This window comes from Ceratosolen solmsi, unplaced genomic scaffold (genome assembly GCF_000503995.2).
Source record: "Ceratosolen solmsi marchali unplaced genomic scaffold, CerSol_1.0 scaffold10, whole genome shotgun sequence".
Taxonomy (NCBI): Eukaryota; Metazoa; Arthropoda; class Insecta; order Hymenoptera; family Agaonidae; genus Ceratosolen; species Ceratosolen solmsi.
Window position 1 is genome coordinate 9,202,191 of NW_011948412.1, and position 15,426 is coordinate 9,217,616.

Below are 15,426 nucleotides of genomic sequence, written 5' to 3' on the forward strand. Positions count from 1 at the left end.
CTCTTTTTGTTAGTACAAAATCGACAGATATCATTATTTTGTTATTATCGGGGAAGGTAGCCCGAGCGAAAAGCCGTTACGTATGCAAGGCAAATATCCGCGATGTCGAGTGATTAGTCTAGAAAATCCACTCTCGCGAAGCGGAATCACGGTGAGGGAAAAAGAGGGGGTGCGGTTGCCGAGCGATGGGTTGGCGAGTGGGTGGGTGGGTGGGGCGGGGTGTAGAGTGGGAAGAGGGCGAACTTAAATGCACCAAAACAAATGAAACCCGCACAAAGTTCAACAAGTCCAGTTAGCGAAGTGACATCAACATCAAACTTGAGCAGACCCGTCCAACGCCGACAAGACTTATACAACCCCGGCGGCTGGGAAACGACAACAAGTTGTGAAAGCTGGACCGCAGCTAAATACGATCACCGTGATGACGTCGTACTCTGTATATACTAACTCGAGACTACTCAAGTATGACGTGGACAAAATGTTGAGCCTCGATTTCGTCGTCGGTAAGAAATTATTAATGAACATATCCATTATAGTGATAATAGAGTCGGAGGAGGAGGAGGAGGAGGAGGAGGAGGCGAGGGGGAGGGGGAGGAAGAGGTTAGCAAACAAGACAATAATCAAGGAGTAATACTCACAGACAAGAATCAACCAGCTGATTGCTTGACATGCCAGCAATTCTTCAGCGCCGCTTTTATATACAACAGCTTCTTCTGAAACAGAAAATGTTCAGAAATAGTTAGGTAATACTTCGACTTGATGTTGTGCCTTATTTACCATCGACGATAAGAGCCGATATATTCTTTTTTCATGCTAGGCGGCACTCGCAAGCTGGAAAATTAGAAAAAAAACAAGCTCTTTATTACGCGTGGGCTTATGCATTTGATATTTGGTTTCTAGCCGCTGGATATTTATGACAGACATTTACAGCAGCACAACTTTGACGGAATGAGCCAAATTATCGGACCGAAGCTGTTATACTTAATATTCACGATAATGTGGAATCGGAATATAAGAGACGAATCGCGAAATTCAGCTCGAAAAGTTAGTTGCAGTAAATCGACACTCCATTCAATATTGCTTCTGTCGCTCAATTTACACTACTAACTTCCCATCCCATTTTCGAACATTGCATTTCTATAACAAACTTCACACATAATTTTCTCTCTACATTATACCGTGGGTGTCGTAGATTTTATACTCTAGTTGGTACTTGTATTCAATGCGATATAACTAATTAAAAAAAAAAAAAAAAAAAAAAAAAAAAAAAAAAAAAAAAAAACACGATATTGCACTTGTAAACAGTTGCTTGACTCTGCTCAGATTCCATTGTTTCAAAAAATAAAAAATAAAAAACATAAAAAAATTGTAGTAAATAATAACCACCACTTTGGAAATATACACAGTCAACGTCGGTATTTCTTTTTTTAAGTAAAAACTCAAATAGCCAACAATTTCGAAAAAGTTCATTTTTAACTGTCTCATCATCGATTTTTTGCCTATGAAAATTAAAAATTTATTTAACGATAGTTTAATCGATGAAATAACTTTACTTAATAATGATAAACTTTATTTTAAAATACTGATAAATTATTTATAACTCGTTGTTTAAAATTTTAAACCATGTTGCTTCAATCGAATTAATTCACATTATACAAAATGTGATTAATAAATAATATCTTATGTAATTATAGTATTACGCCAAAAATTCCTTTATCAACAAATATTACCTAATGACTCCTCATTACCAAAACTATACCTTATTCCATTTCTGTATTATACCAACAAAAATGCTTTAAATAAAATAAATACAAATAGCTGTAATTTTGTTTAAAAAGTAAACGTTTTGAATTACATCATCATATTTCTGACGAATAGATGTTTTATATCACGAAATAAAATTTGTATACGAAATAATATTCTAGAACGAAGTATAATTGTCCGCCGGAAAAAAAAAAACGTAACAATTAAAATATTCTCGTTACAATTTGAATAATTGATAAAACTTTTACTATCCTTACAACATATTTTTTTCTACCACATACCATTTCTATTGTAAAATGTTGAAATGCATAGTTCTTTTTATGACACGAGCACGCATCATTTTGTACAAAAATTTTTTTTCTCCCGAAGTACAAGAAAACCTGGATGGCTTAGACGATAAGATAAGATAAATAAACTATTAGATATATGTAAGCGCTCAATAATGCTCATAAAGGCAAATAAACACTTATAATATTATCGTATCGCATTGTTCAAGATCTTGTAATTATAAGGAAATGTGTGGTATTATCATTTGGAAAATAGAAGAAAGATCAATACATTTGGTAAAAAAGAATTTTTTTTCTTCTTCTATTTTCCTCTCCTTCGTAAATGTATAGAACAACACGGGTACGAGTATATAATAAGCTAAACAAACATCAGAAACTAACGAGACCTGTTCTCATAAGTTGTTCGATAAGAAAGTGTCATAATATAAAATAAACGAAGATTATTAGGTTATGATAAATTTATTTAAGCTTTATCGTGAAATTTCAAGACAAAAATATTGCAAATGACAAAGTGCCCGCAAGGGCACTCTGTATACCAAGAAACGAAACGACAAAGAGGGTATCGTTCCTTCTGTCACAGTCGCACATGTACCTTACGTTAAGAAGCTCCGAGAGCATAAAAGACTTGTATCATGCTCAACATGTAAAGGTGGTTTGGAATTTTTTTTTTTAGAGATATCCCGGAAACCATACAATCTAATATACATAAATACGTGTATATATATTTGAAGAGAAAGGGAAACAATTCCACGGCTTTACATGCCAAGGAGGCTTTGAAAAATCTTCGATCCATTATTAACAAATTGAAAACAAATTAATACGGGTTTAGTCATCCAACGGGCAACCGTTTTACTTCTTAATATACTCGCTACATAATCTTTAAATGCTCGAAATAAATCAATTTTCTATTTTACTAACATATTAAAGCTCCGTAAGCTTCGTCTTATATAGATTATTTTAACTGCTAGCAGTCAAAACTCACGCGACTCCTAATCCAGCCATTCGAATATATCAAATGACTAATTGCAACGAGATCGAACCATGTTCCTTACTCTTCATCGTCCTCGTTCAATTTAGCCCAAAGATTAAGATTGTAGCTTCTTCTGCGCAACGCCGATTAGCGTCGGCTATAAATGTGGCAGATTAAGCGCGTATCGCCTCCCTCCGTTCAAGATGTCTACGGAATTACGGATTCCTCTGTGTGGACGGAATATTGTGTACAGAGCTTAAAACGCCACTTTAATTATAGCAATTACCAAGAATTTTCGTTCGTCCATAAAATATTCGTTTATTTCAGATTTCAACACACGTCGGACCTTTCGCGCACATTTTTAATAAATATACATTTTTTATTTAACTTTTAAAACTTTAGGCATTTACTCTATGGAGTTTTTTTGGAGTTATGTTGTATCGTGGACTAAAATACACTGAGAAAGTTCTTTCGTATGCGTTCATTGTCAATCTGATTATTTAATCGTTGCTCCCAACAGTTAAATCGCACGAGTTGATGGCAAAAGAAAAAAGGAAAAATTGTTTTCTCACTTTACACATGTAGTTTCGCCAGTGTTATTCAATCATCCAATCAGCTTCACATCACTAGAGAAATAAGTAAAGTTATTTTAATAGATGTCAAAGCAAATTTACAATCTTGTTTCGAGCAGAGTTTCAGGAGAAACTTGTGTAGAGATAGTTTGCGAGTAGGTTATCCTTTGATAAAATGAAATTAGCGCTGCTTAATTTAAAGACATTAGTTAAGAAAATACTTTAACTCCGCTTGTAATTTCCTTAATAAACGTCGAGAAAGTTTTGGTGTATTGGTGCACAGAAAGCCAAATTCTCTCACTCGCACGCGCGCACCAATATATATATATATATATATATATAGGCATATATACTGCTTATGTAACAATGTAAAAAAGAGAAAAGAGAGAAAAAATAAGTGGGAGTGCCGAGGAGGGGATGGGAGATCCGTCAAAGGGGATTTTTATCAAAGTTTTCACATTGACATGTACGTTGTAATGAGGGGCGGATAAATTCTATCTGTTTACGATCGGCCATGTGCGTCAAATCAATTCATGCACGCTCTACTATACGTGCACAATGAATGAAAGAGACAAAAACCCGAGGGCTGATAATAAACAGGAAAAGGAATGAAATTGTGCAGGTGCTGCTTTTACTCGATCGGGAATAACGATACGCGTGACTTGGACCCCTTTAATGCGTAGCCCCGGAAGTACGCTTAAAAAAAATTAACATTATTTTTGAAGTAGAGAAGCGGTAGGCAGGCAGGCGGTACGGGAAATAAAAGTGCGAAAAAGAGATAAAGATCTTCGAAGCGAGACGTTGAAGGAATGCTGGAAAAAGAATGCGCCGTGAAAGGGAGTGTAAGGGCGAGGGGAAGGCCGGTTGGAATTTCAAAACAAGGATTGAAATAATTAGATCGGCCACGTGTAAAGAATTGATTTACATATCGGGGATTGCGAGTACCATGAGGGCAGCTCGAGGAGGCGCGGAAAATATTCTGTTTAACGACGGGAGCGCGAGGGACTCGTCATGCCGGCGCCAGGAATGCGCATGCGCCGACGCTCCCCGTCGAGGCTCGCAATCGACTCCCTTCGTCTCTCGCGCTTTTTGATATTCGTAAATCCGCGCGGGCAGCACCGGGGGAGAGCTCTCCAGGATCCCGCCGCGATGAACGCTAGTCGCGGATAAACGATAAGCCGCGATTAGACGGTGGTGCTTCAGTCGCCCCTTCATCCACGCCAAGTACACTTTTCGCGCAATCGACACCGACAAGAAATACCTATCCATCCAGACTTTCTTCCAGTCCTGCCGATAATCGACGTCCTTTGCCCTCGTGCCCGCAGCCGCTATTGCCGCGTGGCTGGAAGTCTTATCAGCTCGTCGGCGATGAATAGCTCCTCGCCTCCTTGCCTCGCATCTTCTTCTCGGGGCGGCGATCGGCTACGGCACCGGGAAGTAAATCGATGGGGCGGAGTAATGATCGGCGTGGAGAGCAACGTGAAACTCGGGGGACAGGCGTGCGAGGCTCGCCACGGCGGCGTCCTGGAGCGGGCCAAGGCGCAAAAATCAATTGCGAGCTTGCGCCGTGCCGCGCGCACTAAGAATGGAACCGAGTGCGCGGGGATTCTCGTCTCGCCCTCCCCCATTCCCTGCCGCGCCCGCCCCATACCCCACCCCTCGTCGCGCCACGTCATCCTGCCCACCCCGAAACCGGCCCCGCCCACCCCCGCACGCGCGCGCCCGCGCAGACGACAGACGCTCGTCCATCCAGCCTCTTTGATTAATCGGAGCCCCCTCGTCCGCACACGTGCGCGGGACAATCGTCGAGGATTCGTTTCGTGTCCGACGCCTTATGCCGCCTTCCTTTTCCGCGGTATATTAGACAGATCGCCCCGTACTCCTCGTTTAACCAGCTATCGCCTTTAATAGCAGAGCGCACGAGCCCACGGCCCCGTCCGTTGGTCCGCGTGTCTATGGGGCGACAAGGATTTTGTTTTCTTTTTATCTTTTCTTTTCTTCCCCTCCAATACTATCGAGTCGTGATTTTCGCGTAAATTAAGCTAATTGGTGGATGAGCGGGTGGATGGGTGGGAATGGTAGCGGCAGCCACGGCCGCCTTTGCCCTCGGTGGCTGGGTGTAGGGAGGCGCAGCGTTCGTGCCAAACGAAATGTGTCGTGAGCCATCGACGCGTCGGATGAGCGGCGTCCTTAGTGCTGATAGTGGTGGCGTGGGTTCCCAGAGGGGAGAGTCGTGGATCTTAAATGGAATTATGGGAGTAGCGAATGGAGAAAGATTAGGGATTGCGGAGGGGCCGTTTGGCGCTTTGGCAAGATCGTATCTCCGAGGTGCGACCGACTGTATTACACGGATATTCCATTCAAAGTGTAATTCGCCTGGGTCGTTTGAGGCGAGGACTTTCGTTTGTTCTCGGTGGCGGCGATAAGCCCCTTTTCACGAGAAAAGTGCCGCCGACTAATTATTATCCTCGTTTAATGAGCCGCGCCACTCAAATTCCGTCGCCCCTCGTATTTACTAATGGTCATTGCAATTAGCCGCCGCTGGCCGCGCGCAAACCACCGCCGGGCCACCGCATTTCGTTCCGCACTTCGTTAAGGCTGGCCAGCCAAATGGTGCACGAATTCTCTCGGCAACTGCCGGCGCACGTGTTAACAACTTGCGACTACGTCGTCCCGATACCGAGGCCCGGGAAGCGACGCACGCCACGATTTTCCTCGAGCTGCTTTGGTTTTTGGCTTTTCCATCGAAAGAGCGATAGCGGGGGAGGAGGAGAAGGAGGGGGTGGGGGGGGGGGGGGGTGGGGGGGGGGGGGGGTACGCGAAGATGTCGGTCGAGCACTTCACATCGGAGTCTGGGTCGATTTTGATAAGATGGCGCGGGAACAAAAATAAGATAATACAGTCGCATGAATAAACGAAGAGCGAGGGAAGATCATAGTATCCGCTAGTGCGACGACGTGGTGCCGTTATCGAGGCGATGGCGACCGGTGTTTGCGAGTCCGCGTTTTGTTGGTGACATGGCGCGCGATACGAGGGATATAGCAGAGTCGAGCGAGGATGTTAAAAGATCGTTCGCAGGGGTCGAGGATTTTCTCGAACTGGTATTTCCTCTGTAAATCACGCGATCGTGACTGAAACCGTGAAATCGCCAAGCGTAACTGTGAATGCAGCAATTAGGCGATTGTGAATAAGAGGCGCCTCGGTGATCGTGGCAGTGGACATTTTGCGTTTGGCCTGCTGCGCAGCTCGGAAGTACAATACACGCGAATCACTATTATCGGATGGGTGGGAATGGAAAAAGCGTACTTCCAAAGACACTGAAAAGACCGATGAACACGAACGGGGGAGATAAGCGCTGGCCGAGGTGCTCCCCCCCCCCCAACCTCCCCTCTGCCCCCCCAGCCACAGTTCCCACTACAATCTCCCCTCTGCACCACCAGCCACAGTTCCCACTACCATCGCTACCTTGTTTGTACTGGCAGATAACTACTGTCTGGCAGCGTAAATGTCCAACTAACTAATATTTCGCGAACACGGCCCCGTAAAAGATGCTTCCCCCTCCACCCCTACGGCCGACCTTCCTGTCTCTTTCATTGGGATGGTCGGGTCATGACGGCCACGTTAAGGCCATCAAGCTAGGAAAAAAGACCTCGTACTCGAAGAACTCCATCTGCGATTATTCGAGCGACTTTGAAAATCAAAGGAACTATTACTCTCGCGCGTGTAAACGAAAGGGCGATGAAAGCAAGGGAGGCGAGGAATAATAAAGGAGAAGAAGAAGAAGAAAAGAATCTTTTATGGACACTCAGCGATGAAGTGTTTGAGCAAATTCATAACCCTTTAATGGAATTTCCACATTGGTGGACGGGCGGACGCGGGAATCTACACGTTCATTTCCAAGAATTGGTGCCCATGCCCGAAAATCTCACCGGTACGTTTTTCCATTATAAAAAAGCGATCTGTTTTTCCACGCTCGACTTTCGTCATAGCTACTCGAGCCGATCGTATTCTTAGATATTCGATGTCAAAAGGCGGAGAAGCGAAGGCAAAATTCTCGAGCGCAGGAAGAGCGCGTAGGAGAAATCCAATAATACATTTAGCATACTGAAATATGCATAAGGGACTTTTCTGCGTGGATTTGCCGGTGAATTCCTTCAATGGTTATGCGCGTGAACTCGAGGAGTCGCTGGCTCCGGCTAAAATGAAAAACACCGAGTGCAAGAATTGAAGCTATTTAAATAGATGTAGCACGAACGGAGCATCGAGAGGAAGTTTCACTTTGGGTAGAATGGCCTGGTGATATCGCGCTTTGTTCGTTTAATTCATTTGCCATCCCTCCCTCCCTACCTCCCATTACGTTCATTCCTCCTACCCCATTTACTTCCACCGCCACCCCCCCCCCCCATCGATACGGCTCTTTTACTTCCTATTTCCACTTCTCTTCACGGATCAAACAAACAAACTTCCGGCTATGAGCTATCGACCGCAAAGCATGAAAGACTCTCTCTCTCTCTCTCTCTCTCTCTCTCTCTCTCTCTCTCTCTCTACGGCAACGCCAACGATGAAAATGTCACGCGGGAACATTACGCGTGCGCTTCTCGCTATGTATAATAATCGCGCGCGTGTATATGTGACTGGGTGTGTACGCGCGCGCGCGCACCTACGAAGAAAGGGATCGAGGCACCGGACATGTCTCCGTGTCTAGAAACATTTAAGAGGAAGGAAAGATCACCGCCGACAAACTCTCGCGTTCGAATTTTTATTTTTGTTTTAGTTTTTATTTCTTACTTTTTTTTTTTTTTTTTTTTAATGTATCAGGTGAAAAGTGCAATTAAAAAGAATACTTTCTCATTGTTATTAAGAGTAGCATAATTTATAGTAAAAGGAAAAAAGAAAAAAACGGGCCATAGAAAATTAGCACGAGCATCCGCACCTCGTTCTTTGGACAACAGGATCTCTGAATTAAAGTAAAGTAACAGAATTATTATAAGGATCATATTGTGCAAAATAAAACATTCCCAAACAGGAAAGTACATTAAAAAAAAAAAAGAAAAAAAAAAGAAAGAAATTAGCGAAAGTATAATGGTATTAGATGAAATTATTGAGATTTGTACAAGGTGCGTGAAGGAATAAGGATGTTAATTTGATTAACACTTTTTTCCTTCTTTAACATTCTTTTTTTTTAATGGAATTATCTTGCAAGTAATCAAATGGACTAATGTAAAATTTTAATCTACTTGACAAAACAATAAAAGTATACAATTTCGAAATGTATATGTAAAAATCTTGTATTTTTTCAATGACTTGGCAAAATCGCAAGCCTTGTAGCGATGCTAAAAGGCAGTAAGTAGTCCTATTATTATATTCGTCATCAAAGCATATGTTTATTTTGCCATTTAATAATATAGATAATTTTTGTAACATTATGTGCATATATAGTATACGTTTGCTTATACGTATGTATGGGCGTACGTAGGGTTGTATTTACGTATGTAGAACAGTTGAAAATCCGTAGCTGCGCACTTTTGTAATTTGTAGCATAGCTTGAGAATTTGCGAACAATGCGACTGTGAGATGCTAAATATAATGACTCCATTGAAATAAAATATGAGCAGAAGTAAAGACAGTTTCGCTCTTGTATAACCAGCAATATTATAATCGACGGAATGACATCTGAGAGCGAAAATTTCACTCGCAGGCAAGATCTAGCACTCGCTCGGGACCCACGTCGGTATTATTATTCCTTGCCCTCCTGCACGGGCCAGTTATTATTATTGCAACCATTATAGAATTAATATACGAAACGCCATAAGTGCAGGCGGCGCCCTTCCACCGGAATTGCTCGTATAAAAAAGCATTGAGTTAAACGGTACGATCCTTTGGGCGCATGTGGTGCGCAGAAGCGAACGGAAACGCAGCCGGCAGCTGCTTCGGATGATCGAGCTCCTGTTTCTCAAGCCTCCATTAATACGCCTAGATGGTGGGGATCTCGTCTTGATAATAACTAATCGGTCTTATTAGAGAGCCGCGGGTCAACCGTTTTGTTTACAGAGTTTCTTTCTCTGCTCATCGCCGTCGCCCCCTCCCCGTCCTCGCGCCTTATCCAATCCTGTCCCGGTCAGTCTTGGCGCCCGGCGAATCGACTAAGATCTGGTAAGTTAGCTCGTGACTGGGAAGAAAATTTAAGGCTGAGCTGACGAAGAAGCAACGGTAATCAAATGATCCGGGAATTCCTTCGTCACTCGATGGGACGAAAGATGACCGTCAATATTCCAAATGCTCGGCTGTCGAATCATTGCATATTGCTAGGTAAGTCCCGTCTATCTTAAAGCACGATGATCTGGGGATTAATCGGGAGGCTCGAGGGGCGCGATCGCTCCGTTTAACTAAACATTTATCCTGGCGTGTGCCGCGACTCGTCGTTGTAACGGAAAATAAAATGCTCCAGCTGAAAACGCAATTTAATAACATGTCGCTACTGCTGTATTCGTTTTTCGTTTTGCTGCTGAACACTTTCGGCCGAATGAGAACGTCGCGAGTTGCGGAATTACGTACGTCTATGTAGTCGAGCTTCTAGAGCGTCACGGTGGAGTCAAAGTGGTAGGATTTTTTTTTTTTTTTTTTTTTTTTTTTTTTTTTTTTTTGTTATCAAAACCACGTGGAGGATAATTGCGAAGGTGCAAGGAAGGGCTTCTGAAAACTACGGATTATTAGGCCGGGACAAGTTCTTTCCTGCATTCGGCTCTGGTATCCAATTTCTTATCTGACAGGGCCGTAAGTTTTTTAAATTTAACCGTAGAAGGAAGTCCGAACGGATGTCGTTATTCGCAGGATTTTGAAAAATGCAATAAAACCCGGCCGAAAAAGGCATTTAAGGCTAGTAAATATTATTTCATAAATTTAATGCTACATTCCGGATAAATTATATATTATTTACTTATATAAGGCTTGAGCTTTTCGCACTATAGTTTTAAGAATTGAGAGAGACAATTCTCAAGAAGATTAAATTAATATCTCAGTCTCAAAACGACGTCTCCAATATCATTTAATACTAATGATTAAGTCTTAAGTTAATCTTACAAGTCATTCTCAAAAGATTTATTATTATACGGGCTAATGCGATTTTATACAATTTAAAAATTCAAGGTTGAACAATGAATTTTAATTTCAAAAAATAGTTAAATAACTGTAATATGTTGTGCCGAACTAAAATAGATTAAATAGGTGTGTTTGTGTTTGTGTGTCTGCGCATACGTGCGTTTGAACTTTGAATTTGCAAAAAATAACGAGAGCAATTTTATAAGTAAAGCGCGATTATTCCATATTTTTTAATGATAAATCTACGATGAACGGGATAACTATTTTAAAGCTATCGTGGTATTTCAAGAATATAATTTAACTTCTCATCAAAATACTCATATTAAAATATATTTCTTGTTCACGAATGTATATTATAAGTGGAAAAATGAGAAAAACGAATTTGCAAGAGGAAAGCGCGAGAAATAAAATACAAAATTTGCTTTGCTTGCTCGACTTAGTTATCGATAAAACGAAATCCTTAGATTAAATATTTTTAACGCATCTTTATTTAAAAAATTCAAACATAAAAGTTTGCAATATTCATTGAAGGAAAAAGTAATAAATATAACATGGTATTTCAGTGCAATTATTGAAAGGGAAATTCAATTTTATCAATGAATATGAGCCATATTTAAGTAATCAATATTTGTATATTTTATTTTTTTTTTTCTTTTCAAAGGAACTGGTGTATTTAATATAGCAATTCAAATATTCGTATTAATACTTTCCTATTAGTGATCTATTTGTAATTAAAAATGCAAAATAAAATCATCCAACAAAAACAATTGCCATACATTAAAACAAAATAAAAAAAAATATATGAGAAGCAGTTTCTTATTATGAAAAAACTATATATATATTTATATAATATTGTTTATTTTCAATAGTTTATATCTTTTGGTACGTAATATCGCATCTGTAGGTAAATACTCGACTGTTAATATATTTCATATTTCCGTTGATTATTGATATTTATTCCATTTATTATTCACATATTCATACGAAGTACAGTATATATATATATATATTTTAATATTAAAATATAAAAATTAAAACGTTTTTTCAGAACTGTTATCATAGAAAAAATGTGATTGAACAGTACAGCAAATAATAATAATTTTATTATATATGGAAAAATATTTTTATCCACTAAGAATCATTTAATATTTGATTTATATTTTTAATCGCTGATTTAATCAATATTTATTTTAATATTATATTTAATTAATTACTATAATAATTTAATTTATTGTATGGTTTTATTTTATTCACGAGTCTGCTTAAGTATTCAAGTATATTCTACATTATAACTATTTAATATTAAATTGTTGATTAGATGCTAATTTTTTTTTTTATTTTCATTTTCATACACGAAAAACATTTTTTCAAATAAAACAAAGGCAATAGATTATTAAATAATAGTTTATTTTTTCAATATTTTATATACGATTTTTTTATGAAGATGTTGTGAACGATTATATCTCCAATTTCAACGAATTAATTGTAATTATTAGTAACTATTTGTAATAAATCGATATTAATTGCAAAAATTAATAACTTTAAAAATAAATAACTTTATAGTTTGAATGCCACGAAATTAATATTAATGGCAGAAAAGTCACTTAAATTTTGAAATCATCCGCACATTCGTTAGTCTGTTGGAATTATATTGCAATGCACTTGCATTCAATGAGCCATGATAGTTTGAATTTTATTTTGAAATTCGGTGATCCATTTTTATTGTAAATCAAATATTTGTAAAGGTTTAATCGCGCTACTTTCTCGATTACAGAAGAAAAAGGCTAGCTCTACGTGTGTTCTGAGAAATTAGAAATTGTTTCATGCATCCACATAGTTGCGTGATATACGTGAATTCGTAAAATTAAAAAATAACATTGCTTCGATAATATCTTATAATCTTCCTCATAATTCCTTGAAACATTAAAAACAAAACAAAGAAAAGGAAACTTAGGGTGATATAAGTTTTACATTTACTTATAGTTACCATTGTTTGCTTATCGAATAACGAATTGGCTACAATTAAAGAATAGTTTCTTTCGTTAAAAAAAAAAAAAAAAAAAAAATCAACCCATCTCCTTTCTTTGTCTGCCGTATTGACTCATTCATTATCATAGAAACATTTGCCGTGTCAAACGAAGGAACAACAAAATAGCCAATTTCGAAGTTTTCGTAAAACATTTGCGTAAAGCACAGTACTCGCAGTTATTGTTCAATAGCAATGCGAATTGCCGCTTTATTGAATTTGTTGTGAATATTCTTTTTTTAGTGGAAATATGTGGGGAGGATGTACGGAATATTATGGTCTTTACTAATGAATCTTCATTTCACCACTAAAATAATTTAACCCCCTTTTTTAGTCTCTCACGCTTTATTCAACATTTAGCCGTTACGTCATACCACGCAAATAACTGAAATTGTATATATATGCGCGCTCGTGTGTGTATGTATATATATATATATATAGCTGATAAAAGCAGTTGTAATCACGGAAAACAAAGCAATTTCGTTCTGCAAGGAAAATATTTTAATTGTAATTAATATTTTATAATATACTTGAAATAAAGCACTTCTATTTCATTATCGGTATCATCATTGATTGGATCATTGATTGAAATTATATTGGTATTAAGAAATTATTCAAAAAAAAATTTTTACACTCTTACTAGATAAAATATTGTATCATGTTCTGTTTTTAGGAAAGTATGTTAATATATATTTTTGTTTTTGTAGAATGAATAAGTAAAAAGTATTGTAAGAATCATAGTAGCTTTATAATTTTGCAAATTATACTATTTGAAAGCAAATAGTGAAAACATGAATTTTACATTTTATTATCTATGAAATTAAAATAAGCATTGGAAGTTATTATATTTTGTGAAATAAGCGTGTTTTAAAGTGAATACAATTAAGTACTTATACACTATCTATGTCTACTTTCTTATAACGTACTGATAAGAGTCGATGTAAACGTCTTTTACATAACTTCTTACAACTTCCATAAGGGGTAGTAAACAGGTAAATTCTTATAAATTCCAATATTTTTACGTTGTAGATAGGAATCGCTTATTCTCTGGAGAACATTTTATTTTATATTCCCAAAAGAAATAAATGCGAAAAGTGCAACAGTTTATTGCTTTTTATAGAAAATTGTTTTTCGTTGGATAAATTTAGTAACTTCATTCGATGGCGAATAGAGGAAAATTTCTTTTTTAATGTATACCAAATGATATAAGTTTATGTATGCAAACAATAGACCGAATAATCAATTTATATTCGATAAAAGAACGACCATCTAAGAAATAATCTCGTTCTTCCAAAAAATATTATATTATTTTTTCTTAAACGAATAAAAAACTTCATTTATATAATTATGAAAATGTTTCAATTTTAAACGTAAACGTCCATATATTCGACCGATACGTAGAATAAATAATAGTATATTTTATGTATAATTGTCCTGAATATTTTTATGAGTTAATGTATTCTTATTCATTATTTAAATGCACGGACGAAATAAATATCTTGTGTACAAAGGAGTATATTATAAAGGATGAAGGAGTTTAAGCTGATCAAAATCGATAATCACCTTTGATCTTATTAATGTATTTAAAAAGATACGTAACTATTATGCGCGAATGTTTTAGAATCGATTAGAAAAAAAAGAAAGAAATGTGCACAATGAGAAAATTGTATTGTTTGTAAAATAATCATGGTTTTCTGAAAATGCGATAACGATCGATAATAATGGAATTATCGTAAATTAAAAATAATTTTCAGAAATTTATAATCTTATAGTAGTAATCTTGCGTATTTTTTCTCTAAACGGAATATTTTTAAGCGTGTAATTTACAATGCGATCAGCAAATAAATACATCTTGGAAGTCAATTTTAAAGGACGTAACGGTTAAAAAAAAAAAAAGTACACGTTTGACGGAGTGTAATTGAATTCGTGTCAGCCACATTCCATTGGATGAGCAGTTGAATACTTATAATCGACATCAGTATCAAAGTCATTAGGAACATACGTTTGAACAGCATTTTCTAGATTGTGACTCGATCCTTATGTATTCGCGCTATATACCGAGTCGTCATCGTTTTTTCCATTGTTTTATTGAAAGTCATTAAATTACAATAATATTAGTTGAAAGCTTGTATTATTTATGTTTGTCACGTTAAATGAGTGTAATCGCTTAGCTTGAAAATTATAGAAAATAATGATATTAAATATGAGGTTAAAATTTTTAATTCAATTCCTTTTTACGTAGTTCAGCGCTCTCTCACACCGTAATAATACGTTAAATATTGCCACAAAACAAAGCAAAACAAAAAGACAAATAAAACGTTACAAGCAATTTTTTTAATACGACAATGCGTATATATTTTTTATGCAATCGTCGACTAATCGTTATTCGCTATAACAAAATCATCAATTAACAGAGCAATCGGTAGTGTAAATACGCGTGCGGAGTTTCCTCGCGGTAGGTGCGAGGATGGCAATTCATCGAGTGCTTCGCGCCCCCAGGGGTCGGCACTTATGGGGCTCCTCGAATCATGACTGAAAAGCGCGGGAGGGGGGGGGAGGCTTTTTTTCTCACAGGGAAAAGGGTTTGTCCCGTGCGAATCGATCGGCAAAGAAATCGAAGAGCCAGGTAGGCGGTGGCGCCCCTTTCATCTTCCTCGACGCAGGTGTGGACGGTGGGGCGGTGTACGCGAGAGGGGCAGGGCGATGTGT

At 38.0% G+C, this 15,426-nt stretch overlaps 1 protein-coding gene across 9 annotated transcripts in view; it reads right to left on the reverse strand.

Annotated features, from left to right (window-relative positions):
• Positions 1 to 15,426, reverse strand: part of p120ctn (adherens junction protein p120) — a 38,406-nt gene that overhangs the window by 16,459 nt on the left and 6,521 nt on the right. For 8 of the 9 annotated variants that reach the window (XM_011495584.1, XM_011495590.1, XM_011495577.1 and 5 more), the window contains exon 3: positions 639 to 713. In XM_011495584.1, coding sequence (XP_011493886.1) covers positions 639 to 670 — 32 coding nt within the window. In that variant the 5' untranslated portion in view covers positions 671 to 713. Of the gene's footprint in view, positions 1 to 638; positions 714 to 4,854; positions 4,917 to 15,426 lie in introns of those variants that run through there. The other variant, XM_011495547.1, reaches the window with a different exon arrangement.